This window comes from Oreochromis niloticus, linkage group LG13 (assembly GCF_001858045.2).
Source record: "Oreochromis niloticus isolate F11D_XX linkage group LG13, O_niloticus_UMD_NMBU, whole genome shotgun sequence".
NCBI lineage: Eukaryota > Metazoa > Chordata > Actinopteri > Cichliformes > Cichlidae > Oreochromis > Oreochromis niloticus.
The window spans coordinates 25,899,527-25,913,686 of record NC_031978.2 but is presented as its reverse complement, the minus strand read 5'-3'; the positions used below and the strand labels follow the sequence as shown (position 1 = coordinate 25,913,686).

The following is a 14,160-nucleotide window of genomic DNA, read 5'->3' as shown; positions in this document are numbered from 1 at the left end:
TTATTTTACAGGGGAAAAATTTGGGATTAAATGGGTTAAGTAATGAATTACAGGCTCTGTGTGCTAGAGCTGTAGAACCTACTGTCTTTCAAGACACTGGTGGCCAGCAGGCCAAGGTGGATGTAATATCGGGGGAGTATGTCTGTGCAGAGTTGTTTCATCAGTCACCTTTTTAATTGTTAATGTGGATTTTCCCTGTTTGTTTGTTTTTCCTTTTGTTTGATGTTGTTTGTTAGTCTGAGTTTTTCTTCAGTTGTGGCCAAACACATCAGCACTCTAAATATCCAGCACTGACCCACAGCTGTAAAGTGAAAAGGAAGTGAATTTAATGTGTTCTCAGCCAACCTTTACAATATCCTCAGCAAAAAAGATACAGTTAATATTATTTTATGTCGTTTCTTGGATGATTGGAGGCAGTAGACTACAGTCCAGTAATGACAGTGGGCATCAGTTGTTGTTCATTTGAGATTCTGGTAATTACACAAGAGACAAATTTGAGGGCTAAAAGTAAAATCCAGACAAAGACATGGCAGAATTTCAGTCTTTATGGCTGTTATCAGTCTGTGGAAGTATTTAGTCCTTAGGTAGGATGAATAAAGTCGAAATGTTTGTACATGTGATGTGCACTGCAGTAAAATTTATTATGAAGTCAAGACAAGCAGTTTAAGTAAATGTGTCTTAGATTTCATAGTCTCTTGATTTTTCCTTCTTTAAAAAAAACTATTTCAAAGAAGTAAAAAAAATCCAATTCTGTTAGTTTGGACAGATGTGTAACAATCCATCTACATTTTAGCCAACTTAAGCTTGTAGAAAGAAGAAAAAACGTATTGGTGAACAGTTTCTGTGAAGTTGCAATGAGTGATGTAATTGCCACTCTTCTCCAGGTGGAGGCGCTGTGGGACCAACAAACCAGTGTTTTTTAATGGAAAGGACGGAGAGAGAAACTGTGTTGATGGTGTTATAAGCTGTAAAAAACGTGATGTATGAGGTTGTGTGCTGGGTGTATATTTCTGTGGAGAGAAGAAATAGTGTAAAAAGACTGGGTCCCGCTGTATTACTCAGGCTGCACTACAGCGTCTATTCACAGGCGCGATCCCACTACTGAGCGGCACGGGGGCTTTGACCTGCTTCGTTTCCGACCTGGGCCGGTGCACCCCTCCTTAGGCGACCTGGTGGTCCCGAGCTCCCCCAGGAGCACCATATCGATGCCGAACTTAGTGCGGACACCCGATCGGCATAGTCCGCTGCAGCTCAGAGCTCCTGAGCTCAAACGATCCGCCAGCCTCAGCCTCCCAGTAGCTTGGATTACAGGCGCGCGCCACCGCACCCGGCGAGAGGTGCGCTTGTTTATGCAGGCTTTAAGGTGTCCGCACGTGACGTCATCAGAGAGGGACGCTCTATCCTCGCGGCACCTGCTCATTTAAAATAACATTATTATTGTTATTACATAAATAAAAAGGCTAAAGGTAAAGATTACATCACAATGTTTCACATTACGCATTCAATTCAATTTTTTTTATATAGCGCCACACCGTAACAACCAATGTCTCAAGGCGCTTCATATTGTAAGGTAAACACGCTACAATAATAGAAGAATACAAGAAATGACATATTGTAATGTAATAAAAGTGGATTGAAAATATGATTCAAAGTCTCACCAAGTTCAACCATTTTACTTTTCAAGGCTAAATGTTAGTAGGACACGTCCACAGATCAAACTGAAAAACATTTTCCCCTCCAATTCTTTGTCTTCCTGACCTTTGTCAGCTCCAGTTTGTAAAATCAATGACACAGTGACACATAATCCACAACTCCACTTATTACACTTTGGTTGCAGCAATCATTTTACACTACAATATTTAGTAAAGAAAAACAACAATAGTCTCCTTGAGCTGAGGAGTTGTTTATAAAACTGCTCTGTGCTGAGTCTGCATAATGACAGGAGGGTTTGTATGAATGCAAAAACTTTCATATAAAACAACTCTATTACCAGTTTGCTTCGTGCACAGGGAGTGGCAGTTTCATTATCCAGTGTCTGTACTGAATGATGCTACTTTAAGTGCTTGATGATTTGGTAGACTGCCTCTATGTGATTAACAGACTGAAATAATGTTGTGCATGTTTCTCATCTTATCTGCTTTGCAATAAATGGTTCTTTAAAACTTCTTTAACGACTTCTTGATGCATTCTCAATCATCCAGGTAAGTAAATCTCCAAAAGCTTATTTTGTTCATCTGGACGTAGTGTTTTCAGTGGGAGAAACGTTTCGTCACTCATCTAAGTGACTTCTTCAGTCTCAGCTAACTGCAGGCTTGCCCAATCTTATAAACAGGGATTGCATTGCGGCCAGGGAGGCAGAAGAACATCACATCAAGAAGGCCCTGAGTAAATGTGGTTATCCCAGCTGGACATTTGTCAAAGCTGGGAAGGCGCCTAACGGAAGCTCCAGGCAATCCAGCCGAGATGGACAACCGCTGACTAAGCGAAAACCTGTAGTGATCCCGTATGTGTCAGGAGTATCGGAACAGTTGAGACGCATTTTTTCTAAACACCACGTCTCTGTGGCTTTTAAGCCCCAAAACACGCTGGACCCCCGACAGAAACAGAGTAACATATGTATGCTGTTAAGTGCCAGGAGGATTGCTATGATTTATACATCGGGGAAACTAAACAACGTCTGGCAAAGTGGCTGGCACAGCACAGAAGAGCTACCTCGTCAGGCCAGGACTCTGCAGTCTATTTACACCTACAGGCCAGTGGACATTCTTTCAACGATGAGGATGTACACATCCTGGACAGGGAAGAACGCTGGTTTGAGCGCGGAGTCAAGGAGGCCATTTACATGAAAAGGGAAAGACCATCTCTGAATCGAGGAGGGGGCCTAAGGGTACATCTGTCACCATCTTACAATGCTGTGATTGCAGCCATTCCCCATCTCTCTGTGAATGGTACTCATGGCCCTTGATCAGTGGTCTTTGATCAATGGTTGTTGATCAATGGTCGTGAGAATTTGCATAATTATGATGAAGGAACTGACCTCCCAGCCCACTGTTCCTTCAGTGGGCTGGTTTCAGTCATTATGCAAATGTACAGTTTATAAGATTGGGGAAACCTGCAGTCAGCTGAGACTGAAGAAGTCACTTGGATGAGTGACGAAACATTTCTCCCACTGAAAACGCTACGTCCAGATGAACAGAATCAACTTTTGGGTGTTCTTTAATGACTGAGCCTTTGCCTCGGGTTTGATGACTAAAGTCTCCACTCTAAAACAGGTGGATTATATTAAAATCTATGATTATTCACTCCAAATTATTCTTAGACAATATAATAGGTCATCCAGCTATTTAGGCTGCTTTTCAATGTAACATTGTGATGTTTATTATACTGAAGATTCAAGATTCTTTATTTGTCACATGCATAGTTATACAAGTACAACATGCAGTGAAATGTATCCTGACACGCTCTTCGACTGTGCAAAAGGGGAGAGAAGAACATTATATACATTAAGTGAATATATACATGGGGGACATTATGAGCAGTAAGTGGCATTGTATGCAGCAAGTAGGTGAATTTTGTACATTAAATGAATTAAATAAAATACACAATCTGAAAATTTTAAATTAAAAATCTGAAATGTACATTGTACCGGTGGGTGTTAAAGTGTCTAGAAGAGAGTCCTGTCTCAGTCACTTATGGATGCTGCGAGAGGGCGGGTGTGGGTGGGTAGGTTGGTGGGGGACATGTTATGGTTTAGGGATAGAAGCTCCTCTTGAGTCTCTCTCTCCTTGCCCGGACGGTGCGGAACCTTCTGCCTGCTTGCAGAAGTTGGAACAGTTTGCTGCCAGGATGGGGCGGGTCCTTCAGTATCTGAGCTGCTCTAGTCCAGCATCTCCTGGTGTAGATGTCCTGAAGAGGTGGGAGAGCAATCCTGCAGCAGAGTTCTGCTGTACGGATCAATCTCTGAAGAGCTTTTTGGTCCTTAACAACAAAACTGAATAGAGGTTTGCAAATATTAAAAGTTTAAATTACATTTGCAAACAGCATATTTCATTAATATTAATTACAAGGCACCGTATGCAAGACATTATGATTTACGAGCTGAGCCCCCCTAAAGTTTGAACCCAAAATTGCTCCTGCCTCAGATCTTCATTTCTAGTCACATTCTCAGAGGAATGTGCCATATTCATTCTATTTAGTTAATGTTTCCTCACTTTTAACAGATTTCGGTTTGATAGCTACATCTTGGTTAAGGAATGAATTACAGGCTCTGTTTGCTAGAGGGATAGAACCTAATGTCTTCCAAGACACTGGTGGCCAGCAGACCAAGGTCCAACATTTTTTATTTAATTTACTAAATTAATATCTTTCAAATCTTCAGACATCACTTTGCCTGTAAACATGCAATAACAGGTTCTCTCATACTGATGCACTGTAGCATTAATAATAATAGCTGAAAGTATTCGTGCTCCATGTATTTTAAAAAAAAACTCTTGCTTTGCTTTAGATTGCTTTTGTTTGTTTTTACATTTATCAATTTCAGTCACTGAAAGAAAAAATAAACGTTTCTGTGAAGTTGCAGTGTGTTAGTAATTGCTACTCCTCTCCAGTTGGAGGCGCTGTGGGACCAACAAACAGCGATGGTTTTCAATGGAAAGAGAGGACAGAGAAACTGTGTTGACGGTGTTATAAGCTGTAAAAACATGATGTATGAGGTTGTGTGCTGGGTGTATATTTCTGTGGAGAGAAGAAATAGTGTAAAAAGACTGGGTCCCGCTGTATTACTCAGGCTGCACTACAGCGTCTATTCACAGGCGCGATCCCACTACTGAGCGGCACGGGGGCTTTGACCTGCTTCGTTTCCGACCTGGGCCGGTGCACCCCTCCTTAGGCGACCTGGTGGTCCCGAGCTCCCCCAGGAGCACCATATCGATGCCGAACTTAGTGCGGACACCCGATCGGCATAGTCCGCTACAGCTCAGAGCTCCTGAGCTCAAACGATCCGCCAGCCTCAGCCTCCCGGTAGCTTGGATTACAGGCGCGCGCCACCGCACCCGGCGAGAAGTGCTGTCGTTTATGCAGGCTTTAAGGTGTCTACACGTGACGTCATCTGGAAACAGTGCAGAAAGCCGTTAACAACATTATTTTTCAGCAATAATGACCTGACATTAGTGACAGTAAAAACGTGACAGGTTAACACGCTTAACCCTACATAAAGTGTTTTGTTGTTGAGTTTGTGTTCTCCCTCACAACGTCATTCAGTTACTGAAGAATAAACCTGTAATTATGGAAAGTTTTTTTTGTTTTTTTAGTGGAAACTGCTGAAAAACAGCTTATGAGTCATATACAGTGCTTCATGGTCAAAGCTGTCTCTAGTGTTACTGTTGGTTCGGTAAGCAATACCATTTTTATAATAAAGGTGAAAGATCACACACATTCATGGCGTGATAATAATGCTTTTAATAGGGGAATCTATCAGTCATCTGGGAGCCTGTGGTAGAGTGCACATTTGGGGTTTGTTGTGTAATTTTGTTGAGATGACTGTGCAGGAAGAAGACCCAGATGAAACAGGTAGAGATTCAAAACACACGCAATGTCATTGTGATTCTGATGTTACTCTTTTAAGGGCATACATTTACACACACAATCCATACATGTAATCCTCTCCATGCCTCGCTCTGATGACATTACTTATGTGACAAGTCTTTTTTGTATATCTGATACAGGTAGTGACTTCACTGCCTTCCCATGTAATAAACTTTACTATACGTACAAGACAAAAAGAGGGAAAATTCCTTCAGAGAGGTCTCAAGTTGTAACATGTGGCAATGCGATGGCCTGCTTGCCTGACTGGCCTGTAAGTTATCTTTCTGTACTGCAGAAACAAAAGAGCAGGCCATCACAATATCTGGAAACTCCCTGGTTTGGTGTTCTTCCTCCTTCAGTTGAAACGTGAATAATAGACTGACCCATCTGTGAGTCTGAAGCCCACCTATGCATGAAGAACACACACCATAAAATTAGTGATTGCAGCTCTGTTTCTAGGTGTCTTCTCCCTGCCTGTCTTTGCTGGCTGATGTCTCAGTCATGGGACAATCCAGTCTGTCCCACTCTTTCTGTTTGTTACAAAGCCCCAGCTCTAAACTGGACAAGGACATTCTTGTTTATTAAGAGCAGAAGAAAGTGCTAGTTTGTGTGAAATTTGGATAATTAAGTGAACTGTTAGCATTTTTCACATTCAGCATACTTGGAAGGAAGCTCGTGGGATGGTGAATGCAGGGCTTGAACTCGATCTCTGAAATGTTCACATGGAAGGAATTAATGTGGGCTCCGAATTCACCTGAGCTGGATGTTCAGGAGAAGGTTTGGACCAAGGTTTGTGGTCGAAACAGAGTGTAAATGCTGAGGCTGTGATTTCTGTGCAACACACTACAGGATGTTTCAGTGTTTTTATGTTAAATCATAGAAATACGCAAAAATCAACACATACAAGTAAAAGTGTGCAGAGCTCCTCCTTTCTCTCTGATCATGGAGTTGTCTTCAGACCTCAGTCCTAGAGAGAATTTGTGGAGGGAGCTGAAGCTTTGAGTTTCGAAGCAGCAGCCAAGAAACCAAAATGATTCTGAGTCTCTCTGAAGAAGAGTGGTCCAAAATCCCTCCTGAGATGTGGCCAAACCTGGTGACCAACTACAAGAAATGTCTTACTGCTTGGCGCTGTTGGCGCTTGCCAACAAAGATTTCGCCACCAACTCATGTTCTGCTTTGGGGATCAAATACTTAGTTCACTCAGTGACATGCAGACCAATTTATAACATTCATGTCATCTTTTTTCTTGGAAGTTTGGTTGATATTCTGTTTCCTCCATCAAAATGAAACTAGTCTAAAAGATTGCTCACTTCTTTGGAAGTGAGCAATCTTGCAAATTCAATCAGGGGATCAAATAATTATTTCCCTCGTTGTGTTTTTTCACATTATGAATAGTGCTTTTTTAGTAAAAGTACCCCCACATAAGTTTATGTATGTATTGTATGTTTATATAGCATCTAAGATCACATGATCATACAAATATCTCAGTGGGTTAGAACAAAACGACGGACAGATGATTCAGCTGTGCCACACATCAGTTCTTTCGTCGCTATCTTGGCTAAGATTATTAGACAAAATTTTAATAATTTTTAGTTTCATTTCCTGGTTAACTAGTTTAAAAGGAATTTCTTCATACAAAGCTGGTTGAATGTCCCTGTTTAAGATCATGTGGCTACACCTCCTGGGGGCAAATGAGGTCAAATTATGTCAGAGAGAAGCCACATTTCATAAGAAAACCATGAGTAATAAAAGAAGGAAGAAATATCAGATAACTACGTGCGGGTGTGTGGTTTATCTGCATGATAACCTACTCATGTGGACTTTTCCCACGATAAAAGAAGCCACACCTAACAAATGGATTAGACACATTTTCTCTTTTTAACTAATTTGTGAGGCGTTCAAAGACAAATCAAAAAACATTTGTTAATAACCAGTCTCACAGCAGAGTGGCAAAATTTAGAAACAAAAACGGAACTTTTATTAGTGTCGTATTATTTCACCATCCACCTACCAAAGGTCTGGGTCATTTCTGAACACTCTGTAGCTCGTCTGCAAGCTGCGTTCACAGACAAGCACCACTCTGCTTCCCTCATCTTCTTCAGTGTTGCTCAGAAGCCCGAAATGCACATCAGAAATGCAGTCCAACATGTAGATGTGCAGAAACGTTTGCATGACAGAAGCAGTAACATGTTTTATTCTAATAATATTGTCTCTGATAAAGACAAACGTTCATGCAGATTTCCAATAAATCATAACCCAACAACAACAACAACAACAAAAAACAAGAAAAAAAAAAACAGCACACATTCCTCTGATCATGATACTTGCTTTCGAGTCAGGTCTGTGACGATAATCTGTTAACTACAAAAGGTGTAACACTGAAAATGCAGCAGGATTATCTTTGGTAAAGATGAGAAAATAGAGATATAAAACACAAAAGGAAAAACATGAGAAAATGAGTCACATGTGCAAAAAAACTCTAAGTAAGAGGAAATGACATCACTGAGGTTTTCTAATGAAAGAGGCAAATTTACCCCGGTACAAAAAAATAAAGGTGCATTTAAACGCCTTTTTTTTTTTTAACCAATATACATTTCCCTCTAAGGCACCCTTCCCTTTGATGGAAATGTCCCTACAGATTTAAAAACAATACTAAGATTTTGTTTTCTCTTCGTATTAACTTCAGTCTCTTACACATCCTTCATTCTCGAGTCTTCTTGAAAACACAGAGTAAAAGAAAGAAAGAAAGAAATGTTTTGATGATTCACCTTAATTATTGGGACACAAAACCTCACATATTTCAACAAAATGGTGTTTTTGTTTCTTTTCCTTTTTTTAAGGGAATCAAATGAGCCCCTAGAAACACACGAATGTGCAACTGTCAACTATTTCAGTCTAACAAAAGACAACAACTGAACAATCTGAAAATCATTTCTAACAAGCAGTAACACAAAACAGATTTGACACAAGTCGTCTTGGACGGGAACACCTCTAAAATCTTGTCTACTCACAAAGATTTAGTTCGAATGAAAAGGTCAAATATCTAAAGACCCCACAAAGCGAAAACAAGTCCAAGTTATTATGAAATTAACCACTGAGAGTATTGGGACTTCCTTAACGCCGCTGACTTTTCTTTGGTAATGACGATGTGGTAATGCTTACCACAGTGTGTTTTTCAACACACGGGGAAACAAGCATTTTATCAGCTTTGCTATGTTTTCCAAGTTTCCTTTAATGGAGTCGTTAAACATTTTTAAGAAGCAGTAAGACACTCTGTACAAGCTACTCTACGCTCACTTCACCAGCTCAATAACAAAAACCCACTTTACACTTTACAATAACAGTCTATCAGAAAGAAAACACAGACAGTTCTTTACAGCAAACAGAGCTGTGGGTTAGGGCTTGTATGCTACATGCTTTCACACAAACATGCTCTCTTCAGATCACATAAAACAAATTGATTACAGAATAACTGATGAGGATTTTTCCCTTTTCTCTTTTTGCCACTGAGAGGTCCCTGCAGCAGACTCGCTCCCGGGTTTACAGCTGAAGCACAGTCTCCCTGCTCACTTATGCCACCCAGCCGCCCTGATGTAGTGTCCACATGGTCAAGTCAGGAGGAATGTTCAGTTTCAAGGCCATCCTTGGCGACTTGAATGTTTAGCTCAATCAGACAAATAGTGTTAGCGTAACACACCAGAGCCTTCATCCTTCAGTCTCTAGAGCTTCTTGATTATTTCTAATATAAGTCAACTATAAAAAGTGATTAAAAACAATAAACAAAAAAACAAGAAGTGTCTGATGATTAAATAGCACTCAAACTTCCATAAGCTCACTAAAATGTCAAATGCCTGTTTAATGCTATTTTCTTGTGGACTTAACATGACTTTATTGAGCAACAGTGCAAAAGCTTAAAGAACGAGTACAGGTCACTGTAACAGAGCAAGCTAACTGGCAGGCTTTTTTTTTTTAAGGGAGAGTGGTTGGAAATGTAAGGCACTACAGTCTCAGTTGGAGCGTCTCTGCGTCTTTCACCACTTCGACCAATCTGCTTGGGGATGCCCGTCATCGTTCAGAAACTCCGAGAACATTTACTGACCAGTTCATTGCCATCCTCGCATTCAAAATATGCATAATCAGGAGCGCACGGATCTTTCCTGCAGTTCAGAGAAGTCCCTAAAGAGAAAGTCTCCCTCGGGCCAACGTGTGCAAAAGTACGAAGGAGCGGCTCGGCAGCTTGCTCGCATGTGCAGCATCTCGGGTGCAGAGAGGCGGCACGTGCGACCAATGAGGATGGGGGGATGGAAGAAGCTTCTAGCACAGAAGAAAAAGTGGGGGGGCATATTTATGCATGTGCTTACAGGCGAGTGAAAGGACCCACGTGGAGAGGTCCTCTCAGTTTGGGAGAGGAACAGGAGTTGGTGGTGAACAGGGAGGAGGAAGATGGGGAGGACGAGTAAGGTGAAGAGGACGCAGACGAGGAGTCGCCGCTGTTTAAGGTGAAGACACTGGAAATGGCCACGTCCACAATGCCTTGACATAACTCTGGATATAATTTCCTGCAGTAGGAAAGGATAAATAATAACAATGATAAAAATAATAATAAACATTTCAAATTTTAAACAGATGTGAAATTTGTAATATTTTCAGATGGAAAAACATTGCTAAAGGACACTGTAACATGGAAGGTACTGACTGTGCACAGGCTGGTGCGCCGTTGATTTCAATGAGCCACACTTTGAAGTTCTTGTCCACCATGAAATCAAATCCAAAAAGCTGGAAGCTCTGGTAGGACAGGTGCTTGGTGCTGATTGCGGACTCGATGCATGTCAGACAGCTCCTGTGAAACCAGACACCCAAAATCATCACTGATCATCCTTTTATAACAAAGTCCCTTTGAGAGCAGCCAGCATTTGCCAAACATCAGTTGCGTTTTCACAACAGTAATGGTTGTATACTGATGTTATTAACACTAAATACAAGGTTTAATCACACACAAACAGTCTTTAAGAGTTGTGATTGGGCGCTATATAAATTGTAAGGTAAAGGCCTTACAATAATACAAAGAAAACCCCACCAATCAGATGACCCCCTATGAGCAAGCACGTGGCGACAGTGGGAAGGAAAAACTCCCTTTTAACAGGAAGAAACCTCCAGCAGAACCAGGCTCAGGGAGGGGCGGCCATCTGCTGCGACCGGTTGGGGGTGAGTGAATGAAGAAAAAACAAAGACATGCTTTGGAAGAGATTCACAAATTAATAATCACTAATAATTATATGCAAAGTGGTGTAAAACCACTGATATATCTGTTAAAAAACAGTTATGAAAAGAGGTTCTGCTAAAAACCACAATCTTCCTTTTCCTGTACAAAACCACAGAATATGTTTAAAGCTGTGTTTGTTCACACAGGACGCAAGAAGGGTAACTAGATAAACGAGAGCGCAAACATGAACCCCCATGATAATGTTGGGAGGATCAGGTCCAGGAATTATTCAAAGTTCCTATTTCGCACGTTGTAGCACAACAGGAGAAAGTCCACATCAGACATGTTCTCAGCTAGAAATACTCTGTGCAGTTTGGACAAGAGAGCTCTCAGACGGGAGCACTAAAGAGGTAGGACACATGATACCCACCCTCTCTATGCATTCTCTGGACAATTACTCTCACATGGACTCAATCATCATGCAGACTTCGTATTAGTGAGCTGATAGAGTGTGCTTTAACTTAGATTGTAGCTTGGTCAGGTGATGTCTCGGAAGTTTCATCTGTTAAAGAGGTAAAAACCAGCAGGACTCAGGAAGAAAACGGGAATAATAACCACCTGGCAAAAATATCACTACAGAAAGCTTCTTTGTTTATTTTTCATCAGATTAATAAAGACTTGTCTCTAGCTAAAATCAGCAGCTTTAAATAATTTCCCCTAGGGATCAATAAAGTATTCTGATTTAACTCTATCTTATGCAGCTATGTGACATTATGTCTGATTTCTAATTAAAAAAAAATAAAATAAAATTTGGCCTTTTAGTGTGGCATAAAAAAAGCTAAGCTCTGCTCTTTATCTAAGAACTAATAATAAAAACAATAGCAAAATAGGTGCCTACTTTATGATCTGCTTTATCTGAGGTAATATGGTGGTCTCCAGCGTGACGTTGTGAGTGTTCAGCAGGTACAGCCTGAACTCGTCGAAGAACATCTCGTTCCCCTCCTCGTATCGGCCGTAGTTCTGGGAGTGCTCTTTCTGGATGCAGTGGTTAGTCAGGTGGCTGGTCATGTCCTGCAGGTCTGAGCTGTTGTAGGGCTCCGAGGAGGTCCGCAGCACGCCCTCGCGGTATAAGTAGATGTTATACTGATGGTCCACTAGCACCCAGCTCCTAGCAATAGCATAAACATAAAGCTAAGCTGTTAAATTGGGACACAGCAGTGCTTTCTCTGTGGGTTTAAGTTTGGCAAAAAAAAAAAAGAAAAAAAAAAGAAAAAAAAAACCTGCCTGATGTCAAATTTCCGATGTCCTGGCTCAAGAAGCAGAGGCTTCTCCAAGTACTTCTGAATAACATGAACCTGTCCCTGATTGTCAATATAGTCCAGCAACTCATTAGCATCGTGGGATATCAAAATACCAGCACCTGTAGTAATACAAAACAAGAAGAAATAAACACACACACACACACACACACACACACACACATTTACAGACATATTTATATATATATATGAAGCTTCCAAATAGTGTCTTGTTTTTAACCAATTAAATACTAAATATAGATATCACCTTTAGCTCCAGCAGAGGACTTGGCTATCCACACTGTACCCTCTGTGCTTTCTTTCTTAGCGTTATAGGAGGCCAAGAAAACTTCCCGCTCATCTGTCTTCGGATTGCTCTTCAGATGGCTGATGCCATTCATAGCAGGAGCAACAGGTGTGTTGAGGTTAGTGGGATAGATGATGTAGGACTCTGGAAACCAGTTACTGGAGTCAGACAGCTCTGGGCTGGTCTTTATTAGCCTAGTGTTTAAGAAAGGGGTCAGAAGGAAAGTGGTCATGTAATAAACTGCAGTGTCAGTAACATGAATGATGGCAGGAATGAGAGATTTGCACACACTTGACCAAGGATGCCTTTCTGCAAAGCTTGTCTGCCCCCCTGTAGTAATTCACCAGCTGCACCAGTCCGGGTTCATGGCCTGTAAGGTCACAGTGAGGATCCTTTACCGTCTGTTCATAAATCCGCATGCACAGTGCACAGAAACTCTCAATAAGAGAGACAATCTTTCCACAGGATGCAGCCCTGCACAGTCACAGCTGCTTTCTCATCCTGAAAGGGTGGACACCAAAAATAGCCCGAAAACAATTCTTAAGAAACAAGAAAGAAAGTCTGACTTACCTAAACGCCCAAAGGGTAATCTGTTCCGCTCACCCAGCATCAAGTTGAATCTGGGATTGTCTCTTTTCAGCCTCTTCCATTGCCCGGTTGAGAGGAGGATTTTGGAAACTTCAGCATAAACAGTACTGTTGTCGTCACGGGAAACAAAGGTGTACATAGGGGCGTTCATGATGCCGCTGCGATAGGGGGTCAGAGGTTTAATAAAAACGGTTTAGTGTGTGAGTAACTTAGCTGTCTGGCTAGTTGTGCGGCTGTCGGGTTGGCACTGCAGCAGACAGAACGGTTGGGGTTATCTCCTCTGTCCGTGCCATGATGATGAGTCAGTCATATCCCCTCCACACTTCCCAGTTAACTCAAACTGGTGCTCGGAAGATTAATTTCAGCACTCTGTGGCTAACATGTATTATATATAAAACACCATGCCACGTAAAGCAATTTCACATAAGTCGGCACAGGGTTATTTCAGAAGCACCAGACAAGGGTGTGACTGACACCGGCTACTGGGGCTGGTCCCGTCTGGATAAATTTACATCCCGTCTCCGGATTAGCTAACGTTATAGCTAACGGGCTGCGACAATTGCTAACAGTTATCTACGAGACACTTCCGGTATTTGTCCTCAAATGCAAAGGCAAAAGTCACAAGGAGCGGAAACATTAACTAAGTGGATAGTTTGCTGCACAATATCACAAACACGGGCTATTCTCCCACCGCCGGCGTGCGCTTTATTCTCTGAAAATCAGCAGCAAACCCTGTCATCCACCGTCGACAGCATAAACACCACCGCGCAACCGTTGTGGTTAGTGTAGTTTACGCACAGACTGATGTCCAGGATAATATCTGTTTAAATGTTTATTTTATATTTTTAAAGCAATTTAACACAAAATGAATTAGATATGTATTAAAAAATCTACTTTATTTTAACTCGATTTTGATTTAATTCAAAATCTGGATGAAGTTCAACGACAAGAGTACTACATTTCCCAGAATGAAACCCTCTAAAGCGGCAATGCCATATGCGTATTGTAGCCACGAGATGGCGTCGTAGACCTCACTAAAATTAGCAGACCCGTGTACTGTTGGCAACATAGTCCGCAGAAAAAAGTCTTTAAACTGAAGAAAAATCGCTCCACGTTTTATATTAAAGTTCCTCTTACTTTTAAAATAACTAACATCAATCACGAAACTTTTCGTGAAATTT

The 14,160-nt window shown here is 41.3% G+C and overlaps 1 protein-coding gene across 1 annotated transcript; it reads right to left on the bottom strand.

Moving 5' to 3' along the window:
- Positions 1 to 7,754: 7,754 nt before the first annotated feature.
- On the bottom strand, positions 7,755 to 13,748 carry ttl (tubulin tyrosine ligase). Its single transcript, XM_003441079.5, has 7 exons — positions 12,962 to 13,748; positions 12,683 to 12,761; positions 12,353 to 12,585; positions 12,071 to 12,206; positions 11,685 to 11,954; positions 10,280 to 10,423; positions 7,755 to 10,142 (listed from the first exon to the last, which is right to left on the bottom strand). Exons 1-7 carry the CDS (start codon positions 13,128 to 13,130, stop codon positions 9,941 to 9,943), a joined length of 1,233 nt encoding a protein of 410 aa, XP_003441127.2. The 5' UTR covers positions 13,131 to 13,748; the 3' UTR covers positions 7,755 to 9,940.
- Positions 13,749 to 14,160: the final 412 nt, after the last annotated feature.

Coding starts and splice junctions, on each gene's coding strand:
- ttl (XM_003441079.5), bottom strand. CDS start 13,130: ATGAACGCCCCTATGTACACCTTTGTTTCCCGTGACGACAACAGTACT. Junction 12,762..12,961: donor ATTACCCTTTGGGCGTTTAG/GTAAGTCAGACT, acceptor GTGACCTTACAG/GCCATGAACCCGGACTGGTG. Junction 11,955..12,070: donor CATCGGAAATTTGACATCAG/GCAGGTTTTTTT, acceptor TGCTATTGCTAG/GAGCTGGGTGCTAGTGGACC.